The 15754-nt window shown below is 47.2% G+C and overlaps 1 protein-coding gene across 2 annotated transcripts in view; it reads right to left on the reverse strand.

The window, feature by feature from the left end:
* The window catches only part of CFAP65 (cilia and flagella associated protein 65), a 54980-nt gene that overhangs the window by 30437 nt on the left and 8789 nt on the right, over nucleotides 1–15754 (reverse strand). For both annotated transcript variants that reach the window (XM_069732748.1, XM_069732749.1), the window contains exons 9-17: nucleotides 14229–14494; nucleotides 13938–14138; nucleotides 11160–11519; nucleotides 10887–11024; nucleotides 10567–10812; nucleotides 2427–2651; nucleotides 1636–1776; nucleotides 1378–1543; nucleotides 16–144 (exon numbers count right to left, since the gene is read on the reverse strand). In XM_069732748.1, the coding sequence (XP_069588849.1) occupies nucleotides 16–144; nucleotides 1378–1543; nucleotides 1636–1776; nucleotides 2427–2651; nucleotides 10567–10812; nucleotides 10887–11024; nucleotides 11160–11519; nucleotides 13938–14138; nucleotides 14229–14494 (1872 nt within the window). The remainder of the gene's footprint in view (nucleotides 1–15; nucleotides 145–1377; nucleotides 1544–1635; nucleotides 1777–2426; nucleotides 2652–10566; nucleotides 10813–10886; nucleotides 11025–11159; nucleotides 11520–13937; nucleotides 14139–14228; nucleotides 14495–15754) is intronic.

Below are 15754 nucleotides of genomic sequence, written 5' to 3' on the forward strand. Positions count from 1 at the left end.
TAGAAACAAACGCACCTTTAGGGGAGAGGATGCAGTAGTGGATGGACCAGATGTAGGAGACCCGGCGGGCAGGGCGAGCGGTGACCCAGATCCTCAGCTTGGTACGTGCAGGCAGGCTGCCCTTCTGTTGTTCAAATTCCAGAGCTGTAGAGGAAAGGACAGAGAATGTGGCACAAAGGTACAGTCATATGGTATACGGTTATGTGGTATATGGTCGTGAAGTATACGGTCATGTGGTATACGGTCATGTGGTGTACGGTCATGTGGTATATGGTCGTGTGATATAAGGTCATGTGGTGTACGGCCATGTGGTGTACGGTCATGTGGTGTACAATCAGGTGGTGTACGGCCATGTGGTGTACGGTCATGTGGTGTACAGTCAGGTGGTGTACGGTCATGTGGTGTACAATCAGGTGGTGTACTGTCATGTGGTGTACGGTCATGTGGTGTACAGTCAGGTGGTGTACGGTCATGTGGTGTACGGTCACGTGGTGTACAGTTGGGTGGTGTATGGTCATGTGGTCTACGTTAATGTGGTGTACGGTCATGTGGTCTACGTTAATGTGGTGTACGGTCACGTGCTGTATTGTCACGTGGTATATGGTCATGTGATATAAGGTCATGTGGTGTACGGTCACGTGGTGTACGGTCACGTGGTGTACAGTCGGGTGGTGTACGGTCCGCTCCGGACGGTGCTTCACTTATATCTGCCTACAGAAAGAGAAAATGCTGCATAAAGCCATTGCTGTATTCACATGATACAATCAAACGTGTTTTTTTGCAACATCTTTTGCAGAAACTGTGACAAAAACCTCGACTGAATGGACCTTATCACTACAGTTTTCTGTGATAAATTGTACACAACAGTTTTAATAATATCTTACATACAATTTTTATTTTGGAATAAATCATATTTTGGAATAGGTAAAAGGCCTATACAGTGTCAGATGGTGTCACAGGGCTGCGGGTTACTCTGGGTTTCAAGTTTAAAGGGATCCTGGCTGTATGTTAGTGAGGCAGGACTAGTCCGGCTAGGCGTCTCTCCTCCTGGACTAGTCCTACCGGGGATCTTCTAATCAGGCCTCCCCGGGTGTGACTAACAGCCTGTATACAAGGAGGTAAGAGCGTTGTGCTCATGTGGGGTTTTCAAATTTTTTCCAAAACAAACCAATACGCTGTGCCACAATTTCAGAATAAAACTATTGGGAAAAAAAAAGTGACATTAAACTTAGGTCTCAGTTGTGACCTCCGGCAGCTGTGTGTTTTTTAGCCTATGGATATAAACAGGAATGTTTAACAAATAAAGTAAGAAAGTTTCTGAACTTTTGTCTATAAATGCCTAGAATTTATTTTTTGGCATTTCCCCAAGTTACTCACCCACAGGGTCAGTGATCACGTCGTCCGGGTCACAGGGCCCAGAAATGTCCTGTTTAGCGCTGAGCGTATACTCCAGGGTGCAGTCACCATCATTACAGAGAAGCAGATCATAGGACTGAAAACTCCCAACCAGAACATTGCCCAAGTCGATCGACGCCTGCTCCGTCTGGAGAAGTAATGGAGTTTTACATCAGGATTATTGCTGGGGAGTATAATATGGAAGGACAGAGTCTTGCCCAACGCTGCCGCCGTACTTACCGACAACCATCCTGTGCAGCCCTCGCCAGTGAGGCGCAAGGTGTAGTGGTTTTGGGGGCTTTGATCATCCAGCCATGACAGTACAGTGGCTTTAATGAAGTAATTTCTCTCTTCTTGAGGCACAAATGACCACTTCTGTGACTGGCAATCGAGAAATCACAGTTTAACCCCGACACCAGTCTGCTTAGAAGCCATCATATTTGACAGCACAAGTACAGAAGTACAGGACATGTGCTGCCAACAACAATGACAGTTTTTGAGCACAGAAGAATTATTACCATCTTCATAAATGGATATTGTTGGGTGAAGCTTGTAAAAATAAGCACTTTTGCAATATACTGCAATTCTTGACCCAATAGCACTTTTCTGTTGTTTACAACTCGTTGTCTAGGAGACCGACCACCACTGCTGTCTATCTTGTAAGCACTATGCTGCAACTAGCTGCTGTGATTTGTAGATAAGCGCGCTCCAGCGATCCTTGCCTGCTTCAGAACAGTGTTCACAAGCTCAAGAGTAAAGAGCTTGTAAGCACTGCATATGTTCTGCTGTGGAACAGCGGTGGTCGGTGTGCCAAGCAACGAGCTGTAAGTAAAAAGATAGTGTTAATATTTCAAAAACAGTAAGTCAGGACACCTAATAGACATTACAAAACTGTTCAATCCTGCCAAAATCCGTTGGTTTTTGGGCGATTTATATCCATTGTGTTTAAGGGCACCATAAGCAGTATGGACTGGGCCAACGCTACAAACCATCTGACAACAAGCCAGCTTCTCCATTATGTGACCGCTCACCAGGATTTCATTAGGTCTGATAATTCCGGATCTTGGATGAACTGAGATGTACTGCATTTGTTCTTGCTGGATCCTCCACTCGAAGTGCACGGGGACTCTGCAGACGTTCCTTATGGAATAGCAGCACTCCGACTGGCTGCCCACGCAGGTCGGCTTAAAGAAAAGTTTTCCTTCTTTCTCTAGAGATAGTTGTGGAGTTTCCGCTCGACAGAACAACACGATCTCCTATAGAAGAAAAGGTACAGAGAAATAGAAGTGGATGTAATCTCTCCATTATTAGATATGGCTCCATATAACCAGAACATTCTGATCAATGAGTCAACGACAGGCTGGGAGTCCTGTGGACAACATCCCCCAGCGTGGAGCGCTTTCTGGTTGCTCTTTGTGCTGCATACAGTCATGTGTGCATGTAACATACTGTAAATGTCCCGAGACACAACAACTACTTTTGATTATCTTTTTTAATTCAAATAAATTTTTATTAAGAATAACAAGGCAATTAACATGTTACATTTACATTTTCAATATAGAGTATTTCCCCCCCCTCCCCCTTCAAACAGCCCCCTTCGATCCCAAAGCCCCCCACCCCCACCCCACAAAGCAGCTCATCTTGTTAATTACTACCATCATTAAAACAATAGAGTATCTAATCCCTCAACCACTCGTATAAGCCACACTTCACATTACTATCCCATAGCAATCCATGGAGACCACATTTTATTGAACGTTTCAGTTTTCCCTTTCTTCTTATAAATCCCTTTTTCTAGTGTCAGGCCCTGTTTCACATACTGGAGGAACTCTCCTCTTGACGGCGGCTCTTCCCTAATCCAGTTTCTAGCTATCACCTTCCTAGCCATGTATAACAATCTGGCTATAGCTATCTTTAGGTGTTTATCCACTCCAATCTCATCCACGCATCCCAACAAACAGACAACTGGATCCCTTGGCACCGTGCATCCATACGCACCTTCCATACGACTCAAAACTACCACCCAGAAGGCAGCCAACCTCGGACATGTCCACATCATATGGAAAATGTCTGCATCCGTAGACCTACACCTCGGACATTCAGAGTCATTACCCAATCCTGCCTTATATAGCACCTTCGGAGACCTATAAACTCTATGTATCACATAGAGCTGTGACAGTCTATACGGTTCACTCAGCGACAGTCTTGGGATCCATTCCAACACCAAGTCTCGTTATCTATTGGGCCCAAATCCCTTTCCCATTTAGCTCTTGCCATTATTGGAAACCCCAATAGAAAAGTGTGCAACAGATCCCTGTACAGAGTGGATATGACTCCTCCAGTCGTCCCATCATTACACACATACTCCAGTACTATATCCCTTTGAATCCTAATACCTCCGTTCCTACTCTGAGCTCCAAAGGCATGCCTCATCCGCAAATATTGATACTCCCCTGCAGACCCAAGACCAAATTCCGCCTGCAATTGGGAAAATGATTTCAGTTCACCTTGTTCAATTATTTGATACACATACTGAATCCCTTTGCCCAACCACTCTATCAGTACCCCCAATGCCTCAAATTCTTTCAGATTGTTATTATGCCATAGCGGCGAGTATCTAGTCAAGTCCGTGATCCCACGTATGTGCCTCAATCTACTCCACAGCTTGCGTATCAACAGCAAAGTCGGGTATAGCTTCCCCAAACTCTCCAAGGATCCATCCTCCAAACATTGCACCACTGGCCTTCTTTTTGTCACCACCTCCATCAACCGCTGTACTGCCCCAGATGACCCCTCATGCGCCCAGCCCCTTAAATGCTGACTCTGGGCTGCAAGAAAGTACAACTCAGGGTTAGGCAATGCCAGACCCCCATCATCCTTGGGTCGCTGAAGTGTCTCCAGTTTGATACGCGGATGCTGCCTACCCCAAATCAGATTCCTAAACAGAGAGTTGATCTGTCTAAATTTCCCACGTGGTATCCAAACCGGCGCATTGTGAAGAATATACAGTATTTTTGGCATCAGAATCATTTTGATAAGATTCACCTGCCTACCACAGACAAATGTAGCTTAAGCCATGCATCCGCTTTTGCCTTGAGGGCACCCAAGATTGGAGTCAGATTCTCATGTATATAGTCAGTGACCGGCATAGATACCCATATTCCCAGGTACTTAAATTTACTCGTCACCTCCAGTCGCCCGTCCTCCAATGGCTCCCCATCCACATCGTCCACCTTAAACAAGATAGACTTACTCCAATTTATCCTAAGTCCCGACACTGATCCGAATCGTTCAATAATCCCAATGGCTCCCTCCAAGGATGCAACCGGGTCAGCCAGAAATAGCAGAATGTCATCCGCATACAACGCCACCCTTTCTTCAATCACCCCATATTTAAACCCCGTCATCTCATCAGACTGTCGAAGCGTAGCGGCCAGTGGTTCCACCGCCAGAGCAAACAAAAGGGGGGAAAGCGGACACCCCTGTCTCGTCCCTCTAGCCAATTGTATGGTCCGTGACAACTTCCCGTTTACCCTAACCCTGGCCATCGGCATCGAGTACATTAATTGAATCCATGATATGAACTGCGGTCCAAACCCCATTCTTCGCAACACCTGCCAGAGATACCCCCACTCCACACTATCGAACGCCTTGTGAGCGTCTAAAGATGCAATAACTCTCTGGCCACAGTTATCGGCTTTGAGTTGCAAGTTCATATACAGCCTTCGTAGATTAATCGCAGTTGACCTATCAGGCATAAAGCCAGACTGGTCTGAGTGTATCAGGCCAGAAATAACACTTGTCAACCTCATCGCCAACACCTTAGCCAGGAGTTTAACGTCGATAGTAAGCAAAGAAATTGGCCGATATGAATCCGGCTGTGTCGGGTCTTTCCTCTCCTTTGGAATCACCACTATTGTGGCCTCCCGCATAGATGCCGGTAGCCTTCCACCATTCGTAGCCTCTTCCAAGACCGCCTTCAATTTAGGGATCAACACTTCCCCCAAGCTTTTATAAATTTCGGCAGGAAATCCGTCTACGCCAGGCGCCTTCCCATTAGCCATCGACTGCAATGCCCGTCCCAGTTCCTCCTCCGTAATGGGAGCCTCCAAATCCTCCCTAGCTGTGTCACTCAGCCTCGGGAGCTCCAACTCCTCAAGGAACGCCACCGTGTCCTCCATTGACCCATCTACCCGAGAGGAGTATAAGTCTGCGTAAAAATCTGCAAAAGTCTCCAAAATCTCTGAAGTCTCAGAAACAGCAACACCACTCCCAGTCACCAAAGAGTGAACAAAGGAAGTATTTCTCTGGGCAGATGCCACCAGCGACAGCAAATGACCCACTGATTCACCCTCCTGGTAATAGGCCAAATTCATGAATTCCCTCTTCCTTTCAGCCTTACTCAGCAAGACCGCCTCTAGCTGGCTTTGAGCTGCCTTTAACCTCCTCCCAGCCTCCAAAGTACCCATTATTACCATCTCATCTTCAGCCACCCTCAGCCCATCTATCGCCAGCCTCTCTGCCTCTCTCGATTTCCGCTTACACCTGCTAATATCCCTAAACAACAGCCCTCTCAAGTACGCTTTCATGGCTTCCCACACAGTAAGCACATCTACGCTTCCCTCATTTATCTCAAAAAATTCCACCAATTCCTTCTTAATCTTCTCCAAGTCTATACTGTGTAGCCAATTAGGGTGAATTTTCCACTCCCTTCTGCTCCCGTTCCGTGTCCCCACTGATCGAAATTCCACTTCAACTGGACTATGGTCTGAGAGAGCCCTAGGTAAATATCTCACGTCCCTTACCATCATATCTAGTAATCGGTTACCCAGTGCCAGATCAATCCTAGACAGCGTACCATGAGCTGGTGAGTAGCATGAATACGCCCTTTCCCCGATATGCCTAACTCTCCATAAATCAACCATGCCCACTTCCCCGACATAAGTCCCAAATGTAGTGATATGTCCCGCCGTCCTATTCTGGGGGTTTTTGTTCTTATCACAAAAGTCATCACATATATTATTAAGGTCGCCGATAATTAGTAATGGTAACGGTCCCCAGCGCTCTACCCTCTCCAGCACCTCTCTTATCTTCTTGCTTGAGTATGGGGGCGGAATATACATTGCCGCTATACACATCAATACTCCATTCATTTTACATTTCACCACCACATACTGACCATCCACATCTTCCTTTACCGCCACCTCCTCATACTGCACCCCCGCAGGTATTAACACAGACACACCCCTAGAATACGTCGAGAAAGTAGAATGATACGCCCTCTGTATCCAGCGCCTATTCAATACATTCACCCTCTCCCGCACTAAATGTGTCTCCAGCAGGCATATCATTGAGACCTTCTGTTCTCGGACATACTGCAGACTTGCCGCCCGCCGTGTTTTATCCGCCAGACCTCTCACATTCCAACTCAATATTTTAATACAATCTCCCATCAAGTGGCTCATCATTTCTTAAAGTATCCAATTTCCCAAGTATGAGCTGCCCCAACCCTCCCACCCCCCCTGCCCCCTCCCAACTTGCCCCCCTAATCCCCCCAATATAACGCATTCTTCCTCTCATCAAGAGTGGGTCTCCACTGCCCACTGCGAACACTCTCCCTTACTTAACCCTCTCCATTCGCGTCCCGCTGCCATAGCAATCACAATTTCCCCCCCAACTTTCACTTTATTGTATCTTAACATTTCAACTTATATTAACATATAGAAAAAGTACCAAACCAGTTCACAGTACCCAGCATAACCCTCCTCCCCCGTACTTAGTAGTTGGTACTGTCCCCTCCGGCCATTCCTTCAATATGGCCCAGCAAAACCCCCAACAGTTGCTCAACTCTTTAACCATTGCTAACGAGCGCAGAACTCTCCTCCATCGACAGAGAAAACAAATCCCAACTGGATCTCGCCGAAATGTCAGTCGCCCATTCCCTTAAGTTTTTTCTCATGAGTATCAAGCCACTGGGTAGCGTCCTCCGGTGTCAGGAAGAAATGTGTCTTATTAAAAGCCACCAGTCTCAGCTTGGCGGGAAACATCACTGAGTACTGCACTCCCAGCTCCCTCAGTCGCCGCTTGACTCCAGTAAACTTCATCCGCTGCTTCTGAACTGCAGCGGAATAATCCGGATAAATGGCGATTTTCTGACCTCCAGCCGTCAGATCCTCCATCTCTCTAGCCTTTCTAAGGATAATGTCTATTGAGTATTTTAGCAAGCATGGTACGGGGATTTGCTCCTGGGGCAGGGGGCTGCGGCGGGACCCTATGAGCCCGTTCAACAGCAAAGACTTTTGTCAACACTGTGCTCCCAATCTTCTCCAGCAGCCAGTTCTCCACAAACTCAGTGGGATTTCTCCCCTCAGTCTTTTCAGGCAGCCCCACTATACGTATATTATTTCTTCTGGATCTATTTTCCAGATCCTCATTTTTGGCAGCGAGCTCGGCTATTGCTTGGGCGAACTTCTTTTCAGCTTTTTGTAGCTTAACTATGTGATCTTCTGCCGTGCTCACCCTCTCCTCCACCACTCCTATACGTTTGTCCATTTTCTGCAGAGCCGCATTAATCTGTGCCGTGTCCCCTTTAACTTCCTGCATCTGCTGGGCCAAGGAGTTCAGGGATTGCTGACATGAAGAGATCAGGGTGATAACATCTTTAGGCCATGTTCACACAGTGCGTTTTTTACTGCGGAACCGCAGCGGTTTTGCCGCTGCGGTTCCGCAGCTGTTTTCCATGCAGGGTACATAACAATGTAACCCTATGGAAAACAGTCACTGCTGTGCACATGATCCGTAATTTCGTTTAAAAAGCCGCGCAGAATAGCTGCGGCAAAAAAGAAGGAGCATGTCACTTCTTTTTCCTGAACCGCAGCGGTTCTGCACCCATAGACCTCCATTGTGAGGTCAAAATCGCAGTAAAACCCGCAGATCAAAAATATATCTGCGGGTTTTACTGCGATTTGATGTGCAGAACCGCTGCAGCAGGAAGTGCGGGGGAGCGGGCGGAAGTGCGTGGGCGGAGTGTGGCTGCCCCCCCGTGCTCCGATCCCGCCCCCCCGTGCTCCGATGCCCCCCCCCGTGCTCCGATGCCCCCCCCCAGTGCTCCGATGCCCCCCCCGTGCCCTAATCTCCCCCCCCTTATACTTACCCGGCGTCCCGGTGTCCGTCCGGCCATCTTCTCCCTGGGCGCCGCCATCTTGCAAAATGGCGGGCGCATGCGCAGTGCGCCCGCCGAATCTGCCGGCCGGCAGATTCGCTCCAAAGTGCATTTTGATCACTGAGATATAACCTATCTCAGTGATCAAAATAAAAAAATAGTAAATGACACCCCCCCCACTTTGTCACCCCCATTGGTAGGGACAATAAAAAAATTAAGAATTTATTTTTTTTTTTTCACTAAGGTTAGAATAGGGGTAGGGGTAGGGTTAGGGTTAGGGGTAGGGTTAGGGGTAGGGTTAGGGGTAGGGTTAGGGGTATGGGTAGGGTTAGGGGTAGGGTTAGGGTTAGGGGTAGGGTTAGGGGTAGGGTTAGGGGTAGGGTTAGGGTATTTTCAGCCATTTTAGCCCTAAAAAGCTTCCTAGGAAACACACAGTCTCTGCATAGAAAACTGCATAAAAAAAGGATAAAAAAACGCATCAAAAAACGCATCAAAAAACGCATCAAAAAAGGACAAAAAAAGGACCAAAAAAAGGACCTGCGTTTTCTGCCAAGAGCTGCAGTTTTTAAAAAAAACTGTCCTGAAAAAAAAAGGATGGAAATCCTGAACGTGTGAACATACCCTTAAGAGTCGGCTCCTCTCCCTGTGATATGGCTTCAGGTCCCCCACTAGCCCCAGCCATGCTGCCTCTCTCCTTCCCCCTCTGTACCTCATGCTGCTCGGCTGTGCTTGCTTCCTCCTCCTCCTGGTCAGCTCCAGATCCTGGTTCTGCCTCCTCAGCAGCCTCCACTCTGGCATACTGCTGCAGCTTTGCGGCCACCTCCATGCGTCGCTGACATGCGGCGTTCTCCTTCTCGGCGTCCTCCCTATAGCATCGGAGCCATCTTGGCTGGCTCCTGCATCGCTGGTGCCAGCGTCTTTCTGCCGCCTCCTGGTCATCGCTGCCGACTCCGGACCTGCTGCTCCGCACTGCTGCACTCTCCGGACCTTCAGCCAGCCGGATTTAGGTGAGTTTACCCGAAAATCGGGGTTAAAGCAGGATTTTTGTCCTTATGGCAGCAGGAGCACTCTTCCCTGCTTCCACTCACATGGCCAGCTAGGACACGCCCCCAACTACTTTTGATTATCATAAAAACTCATTAAGCACCGAACAGAAATGTTGGGCCATGTAGTAGTCACCCAGCAAAAAATCTAAGATTGGGGCGATCACTGCATTTCTAGTTTTGAGGAGCTGGCAATCATCTTGTTTTTCCAGAAACTAACACTGGAAAGCTTTTTACATAAGACTAGGAAATGCTCCTGGCACAGATGTTAAACATATCGTCTATGTGCATGGAGTCTTTTCAGGTAGATTCTGCCCGGAATCAACCTGATAAAGCGCCGCAACACAGCCCCATAACATGTACATAATGCACAGCAATGTCAAAACGACATAGTGCATATGTTCGGTCTTATGTTTGGAAACCCTGAAGTGGTTAAAAGAAGAGACCAGCTCATACACACCGCTCGGAAGTCGCCGGCTTCCTATACTCGGCAGCACAGCGTACAAGATGCCGGTGGCAAAGCCACTTCCGATAAATGACCGCTGGTGTTATCCTGGGAAAACTCGGCGGCTGCACCAGCAGTGTGCACGAACGCTTACACAGCTCCATTTACCCACCGGAGGCAAAAAAAATGTGACATAGAAACCATGTAAAAAAATAAAAAACACACAAATTTTATGCTTTTTTTTAACGGATTGTGCTTTCCTGCTTAAGGTCAATTCAACTGACAAATATGTTGCATTTTTCACACTGAAACATAGAAAGAATTGACATGAAACGTAGTAAAACCTCGCCATGTGCACCATGACTAACTGAAATCAGTAGAAACATTATGTAAAGGATTTTTAAGTGTTTTTCAACACAGAATGTGGATAAAATCCTGCTTTAAAATTCCCTGTGTGAACAGTGAACATACCAACGAGAACAACTCGTATTGAGGGCCCCATCGGTGCAGGGAAGACTCACCTGAGTGTAGTCAGGGCTGCAGTTTAGCTGCAGCGGCACAGTGTGCCTCACTAGTCCACCTTCTCTCGGACTGGTCCTCGCTAGTAAAATCTGATGGGATCCAGGGTCCAGGCGACCAGATCTTGGTTTCACTTGGACCTCAGGGCAGCTGTTCTCATCAATCACATATGTCATTACAGTCGGTCCTGTATTCTGTAGCAGCAGAGTCCGATGTGTGTGGTCATCTGATTTAGCCGGTGGAAAAAGCTATGACAAATGGTTAGAATGCGAAGCTTCATGTCTTACATGTTTCCAATAAATCCCGCTTTTACTGTTCTTACCATCCGTGGAGAATCCAGAACACACCTGGGTACAAAATGTTCTTGTCCCAATGCAAAAGTGTGTCCCCTCGCTCGAAGCGTAATGCACCACGGAGGACAAATAGTGTTCTCCTTTACGTTGCGGTAGTCACGCTGAACCTACAAGACAAGTGATCAATCAGGATTGGAGAGTCTGACCGTATATTTCATAGTCAATTGACACAGTTGTATCTTTGCTCTTCTTAATTACTGTTACTTAGAAATAAGCAAATCAAGCGTCTCCCATTTGCCCACCTTATAAAATACGAAACCCTCCAGTTCTGCAGCATACAAGGTATTGACTTGTGTTGGGTGAAAGATCGCTCTGAAGGCCGTGGACTTTAAAGGAGGTATCTCAGTGCGCTCCGGGGAGATCCGGAAGGGGCTGCCAGACTTGCAGGTCCAGATAATGGTCACCTTTCCTTTAGTGTGATTGGTCATAGAGAGAGGAAGAGGTTCCTGAGAGCTGCAGTCACAGCGGCCAAAGTCAAAGTGTCTGGTGCTGGCTGTGATATGGGGGGTCGGCTTGGAGGCCTCGTGATTAAACTCATCATGGAAGTATTCGGTGGAGGCATTAGCGAGGGCACACGTCTCAGGAGAGGGGTAATTTGCATCCTGGAATAAAGAAATAAGACAATATCAGACTAAAAATTCTATGATAATTGAAAACAAATAAATAAAATGATACTAATGTTCATATATCTGTAGGACTACGGGGGTGTCCTGCGCTGACCTTGGTTGCGGGATAGCGGGAGCTGTCTCTGGCACTAATACATACCTCTTTAATTTCTATTATACTTTTAGTTTGACAAACGTTGCAGAAAACATCAATTACAAAAAAGCTATTTTTGTTTTTAATGTACACCAAACACCATGAGCGATGCAACAGGTACAAGGTGTTGTCCTGCTGTTACCAAAAATTTGTGTAATATTTAAACTTTTTGAACTTATATATAATAAAGATTATTTATTGGAAAAGAGTGCATTTGTGTGGACTTTTTTTTTTTTTTAATATAATGCAATGGCTCATATCTATATGCCAGTATATTACCCTGAGTACAAATATTACACATAACAAACGACTAAATACAGTGTATCCTAAAAACAGCACAAGTAGTATGGTGGCCCCGGGGTCCTTCACTGCTCTGGGTGGTCTACCCATGTAAGGTCGGGGCCCCTGTCATGTCACAGAGATTCCCTGCAATACAGGGGGACCCATCACAATCTCTCCCACCCACACTCCCCCATAGTTTGATGATATGCATGCTGCAAACCAAAATAGATTTCTATAGTCCGTGTAGACAAAAATGAGGGGATGACAAGGTAGATGTCATGGTTCCACCCCTCAGTGTGTTTGGGATGCAGTTACTGACAGCTCGGCCATCCAATCTGGTATAGGGGTGTGCTGAAGCTGTCGGTACTTTGATTAACAGCATGGCCATCCAATCTGAGACTGCGAGGCGTCGGCTGTCTCCATGTATTTACTATTCCAGTTAATTGCCATGCTACTTAACCGAGCTGTGTCTCCCAGAACTCTACCAGACATACATTCAGCCTGTGAGGTTTGTGCTCTCCTGTGCCTTGAGTTCTGTATGCTTGATCTGTTGCGTGACCTTGGACTTCGTTCTGACCATCCGCCTGTTTAACCCCTTCAGTTCTGATCCGTTATCCTCCCTGTACTCTGACCTCGGAACGTTACCTGACTACGCCTTTGTCTCTTCCTTCTGTTTATGATGTACCCTCCTGGCTTCTGACCTTGGACTCCATGACCACTCTGACTCACGGCTTGGCCGTAAAAAGCAGTTGTTAGCACAGCAGCCTTGCAGCGCTGGGTGTTGTGAATTCTGTGGCCAAGCTCCCTCCTGTGGTCGAGAGTGGTACTTCGGCTGGTTCTGTCTATGAGCTTCCTTTGGTGGATGAGAGTGGTACTGCGGCTTCTGAGTTTCCTTCCTCAGGTGATGAGGTTAAGTCGTTAGGTGCTGCTCTATTTAACTCCACCTGGTGCTTTGATCCTGGCCTCCAGTCAATGTTCTAGTATTGGTCTTGCTTCCTCCTGGATCGTTCCTGTGGCCTGTCTATCCTGCATAAGCTAAGTTTTGCTTGTGTTGTTTTTTGTTTGCTATTTTTTCTGTCCAGCTTGCTATATTGGTTTTTCTTGCTTGCTGGAAGCTCTGAGACGCAGAGGGAGCACCTCTGTACCGTTAGTCGGTGCGGAGGGTCTTTTTGCCCCTCTGCGTGGTTGTTTGTAGGTTTTTGTGTTGACCGCAAAGCTATCTTTCCTATCCTCGGTCTATTCAGTAAGTCGGGCCTCACTTTGCTAAATCTATTTCATCTCTGTGTTTGTATGTTCATCTTACTCACAGTCATTATATGTGGGGGGCTGCCTTTTCCTTTGGGGAATTTCTCTGAGGCAAGGTAGGCTTATTTTTCTATCTTCAGGGCTAGTTAGTTTCTCAGGCTGTGCCGAGTTGCATAGGGAGCGTTAGGCGCAATCCACGGCTACCTCTAGTGTGGTGTGATAGGATTAGGGATTGCGGTCAGCAGAGTTCCCACGTCTCAGAGCTCGTCCTTTGTTTTTGGTAATTGTCAGGTCACTTTGTGTGCTCTGAACTTCAATGTCCATTGTGGTTCTGAATTACCTGTTCATAACAGCTGGGGTCCTGGGTTCTAACCCCACCAAGGACAACATCTGCAAAGAGTTTGTATGTTCTCTCCGTGCTTGCGTGGGTTTCCTCCGGGCACTCCGGTTTCCTCCCACATTCCAAAGACATACTGATAGGGAATTTAGATTGTGAGCCCCATCGGGGACAGTGATGATAATGTGTGCAAAAATGTAAAGTGCTGTGGAATATGTTAGCGCTATATAAAAAAAAAAAAAAAAAAAAAAAGTAGAATTGAAGACTATAGAAGAAGACTATAAAGCTCGGAAGAGGAATCCCATCCACACTTAGTGGAATAACCTGTGCAGATTTTAGGCCACGGTGCAAATGTCTAAATCCATGGCATGTAATATATCACCGATACAAATCTCACCGGTTCTAGGAGAACGAGCGCTCCGCTGGTGTCTGCGCTGAGCTTTCCGCTTTCCAACATGGCATCCAGGACGTCAGGAGAGTAAACAGACAGACCACGTGCCATATTAGTTCTGTAGATAGAAAGATGTTTTGGAAGCACAATGGCGGGTTTATCCATATCAGAGTGACAAGTGCCGATCACATCCACAAACAGGGGATCCTAGGTAAAGCAGAGGGAGTTTGTCATCCACAAATGTCCCTAATAACAAGATAAATATTAACAGCAAGCAAATATTTATTATGGGGCTACCTGGTGATGGATGAGACAGGCGACCCTCCGATAATGTGGGATCGGGTGCACTGGAGAGAAGATGATCTTTATGCTCCGAGTCTCCTTAGCACCCAGGTTCCCATAGAGAGGATCGAAGGAGAAAACGCTTTCACTGCTGTCAATGTCAATCTGGTAGACGGCAGGAACCTCCGAGGAGTTGGTGATTTCCAAGGTCCGGACGGCCTTCTCTCCCAATTGTAACAAACCAAAATTCACTAAAGATGTCTGGAGAGAAACAAAGGGCCCTGCAAAATAATGATTCAAATAGGTGAGAGACATGTCTGACTGCACTGAATACATCAGTAAGTCCTCAGTGAAGTCGGGGTTCCTTTATGGTCGTTATTAATAACATTGTAGAGCGGAGGTCCATGACCTTTTAGATGTCGCGATTCACTGTGCCATAGTACAGGTGGTTGTGTAGAGCCACAGTGAACGTTAAAGGGTTGTTCACCAGTTTGATATTGATGAACTATCATTTGGAGAGATGCTTGATATTATATCGGTGGGGGTACGACACCAGGACCCTCAATGATCGGATGATTGTAGCTTCAGTGTTGGCAAAGGTATACAGAGAGTGGAGTCCACAGCGCAGTACATAGTGTAGTGGCCATCCATGGGTACTGCAGCTCGGCTCCTATTCACTTTAATAGGTGAGCTGCAGTACCCAATAACAGTCACTACCTAATTATTATTATTTATTATATATTATATTATTTATTATTATATTATTTATTATTATTACCTAATAAACAGATCTTGGGTGTCCCGGCTCTGTTCACCATTTACCTCCAGCTAATAATGGGGATACCGGGTGTCATACCACCACTGATCTAATAAGTAATGGCTAACCCCTGAGAAGTCTATTAAACATAACCAAACTGTAAAACTCTTAACCTGAAGTAAGCTGTCAATTACCATCTTCTGACTGTGTAAAGTACCAGTAATGCTATGACCGCCAGGAAGTACATGCAGTGGCCAAGGATGTACATGCAGAGGCCCAGGAGGTACTTAGAGAGACCCGGGAGGTACAAGCAGAGGCTGAGGAGGTATATACGGAGACCCGGGAGGTACATACAGAGGCCTGGGTAATACATGCAGAGGGCCGGAAGGTACACACAGAGGGCCAGGGAGGTACCTGAAGAGGCCGGGGAGGTAGATGCAGAGGCCCAGGAGGTGCATGCAGAGGCCCAGGAGGTGCATGCAGAAGCCCAGGAGGTGCATGCAGAGGCCCAGGAGGTGCATGCAGAGGCCCGGGAGGTGCATGCAGAGGCCCGGGAGGTGCATGCAGAGGCCCGGGAGGTGCATGCAGAGACCCGGGAGGTGCATGCAGAGGCACGGGAGGTGCATGCAGAGGCCCAGGAGGTGCATGCAGAGGCCCAGGAGGGGCATGCAGAGGCCCGGGAGGTGCATGCAGAGGCCCAGGAGGGGCATGCAGAGGCCCGGGAGGTGCATGCAGAGGCCCGGGAGGTGCATGCAGAGACCAGGGAAGTACATTCAGAGGCCCG

Source organism: Ranitomeya imitator, chromosome 7 (assembly GCF_032444005.1).
Source record: "Ranitomeya imitator isolate aRanImi1 chromosome 7, aRanImi1.pri, whole genome shotgun sequence".
Taxonomy (NCBI): Eukaryota; Metazoa; Chordata; class Amphibia; order Anura; family Dendrobatidae; genus Ranitomeya; species Ranitomeya imitator.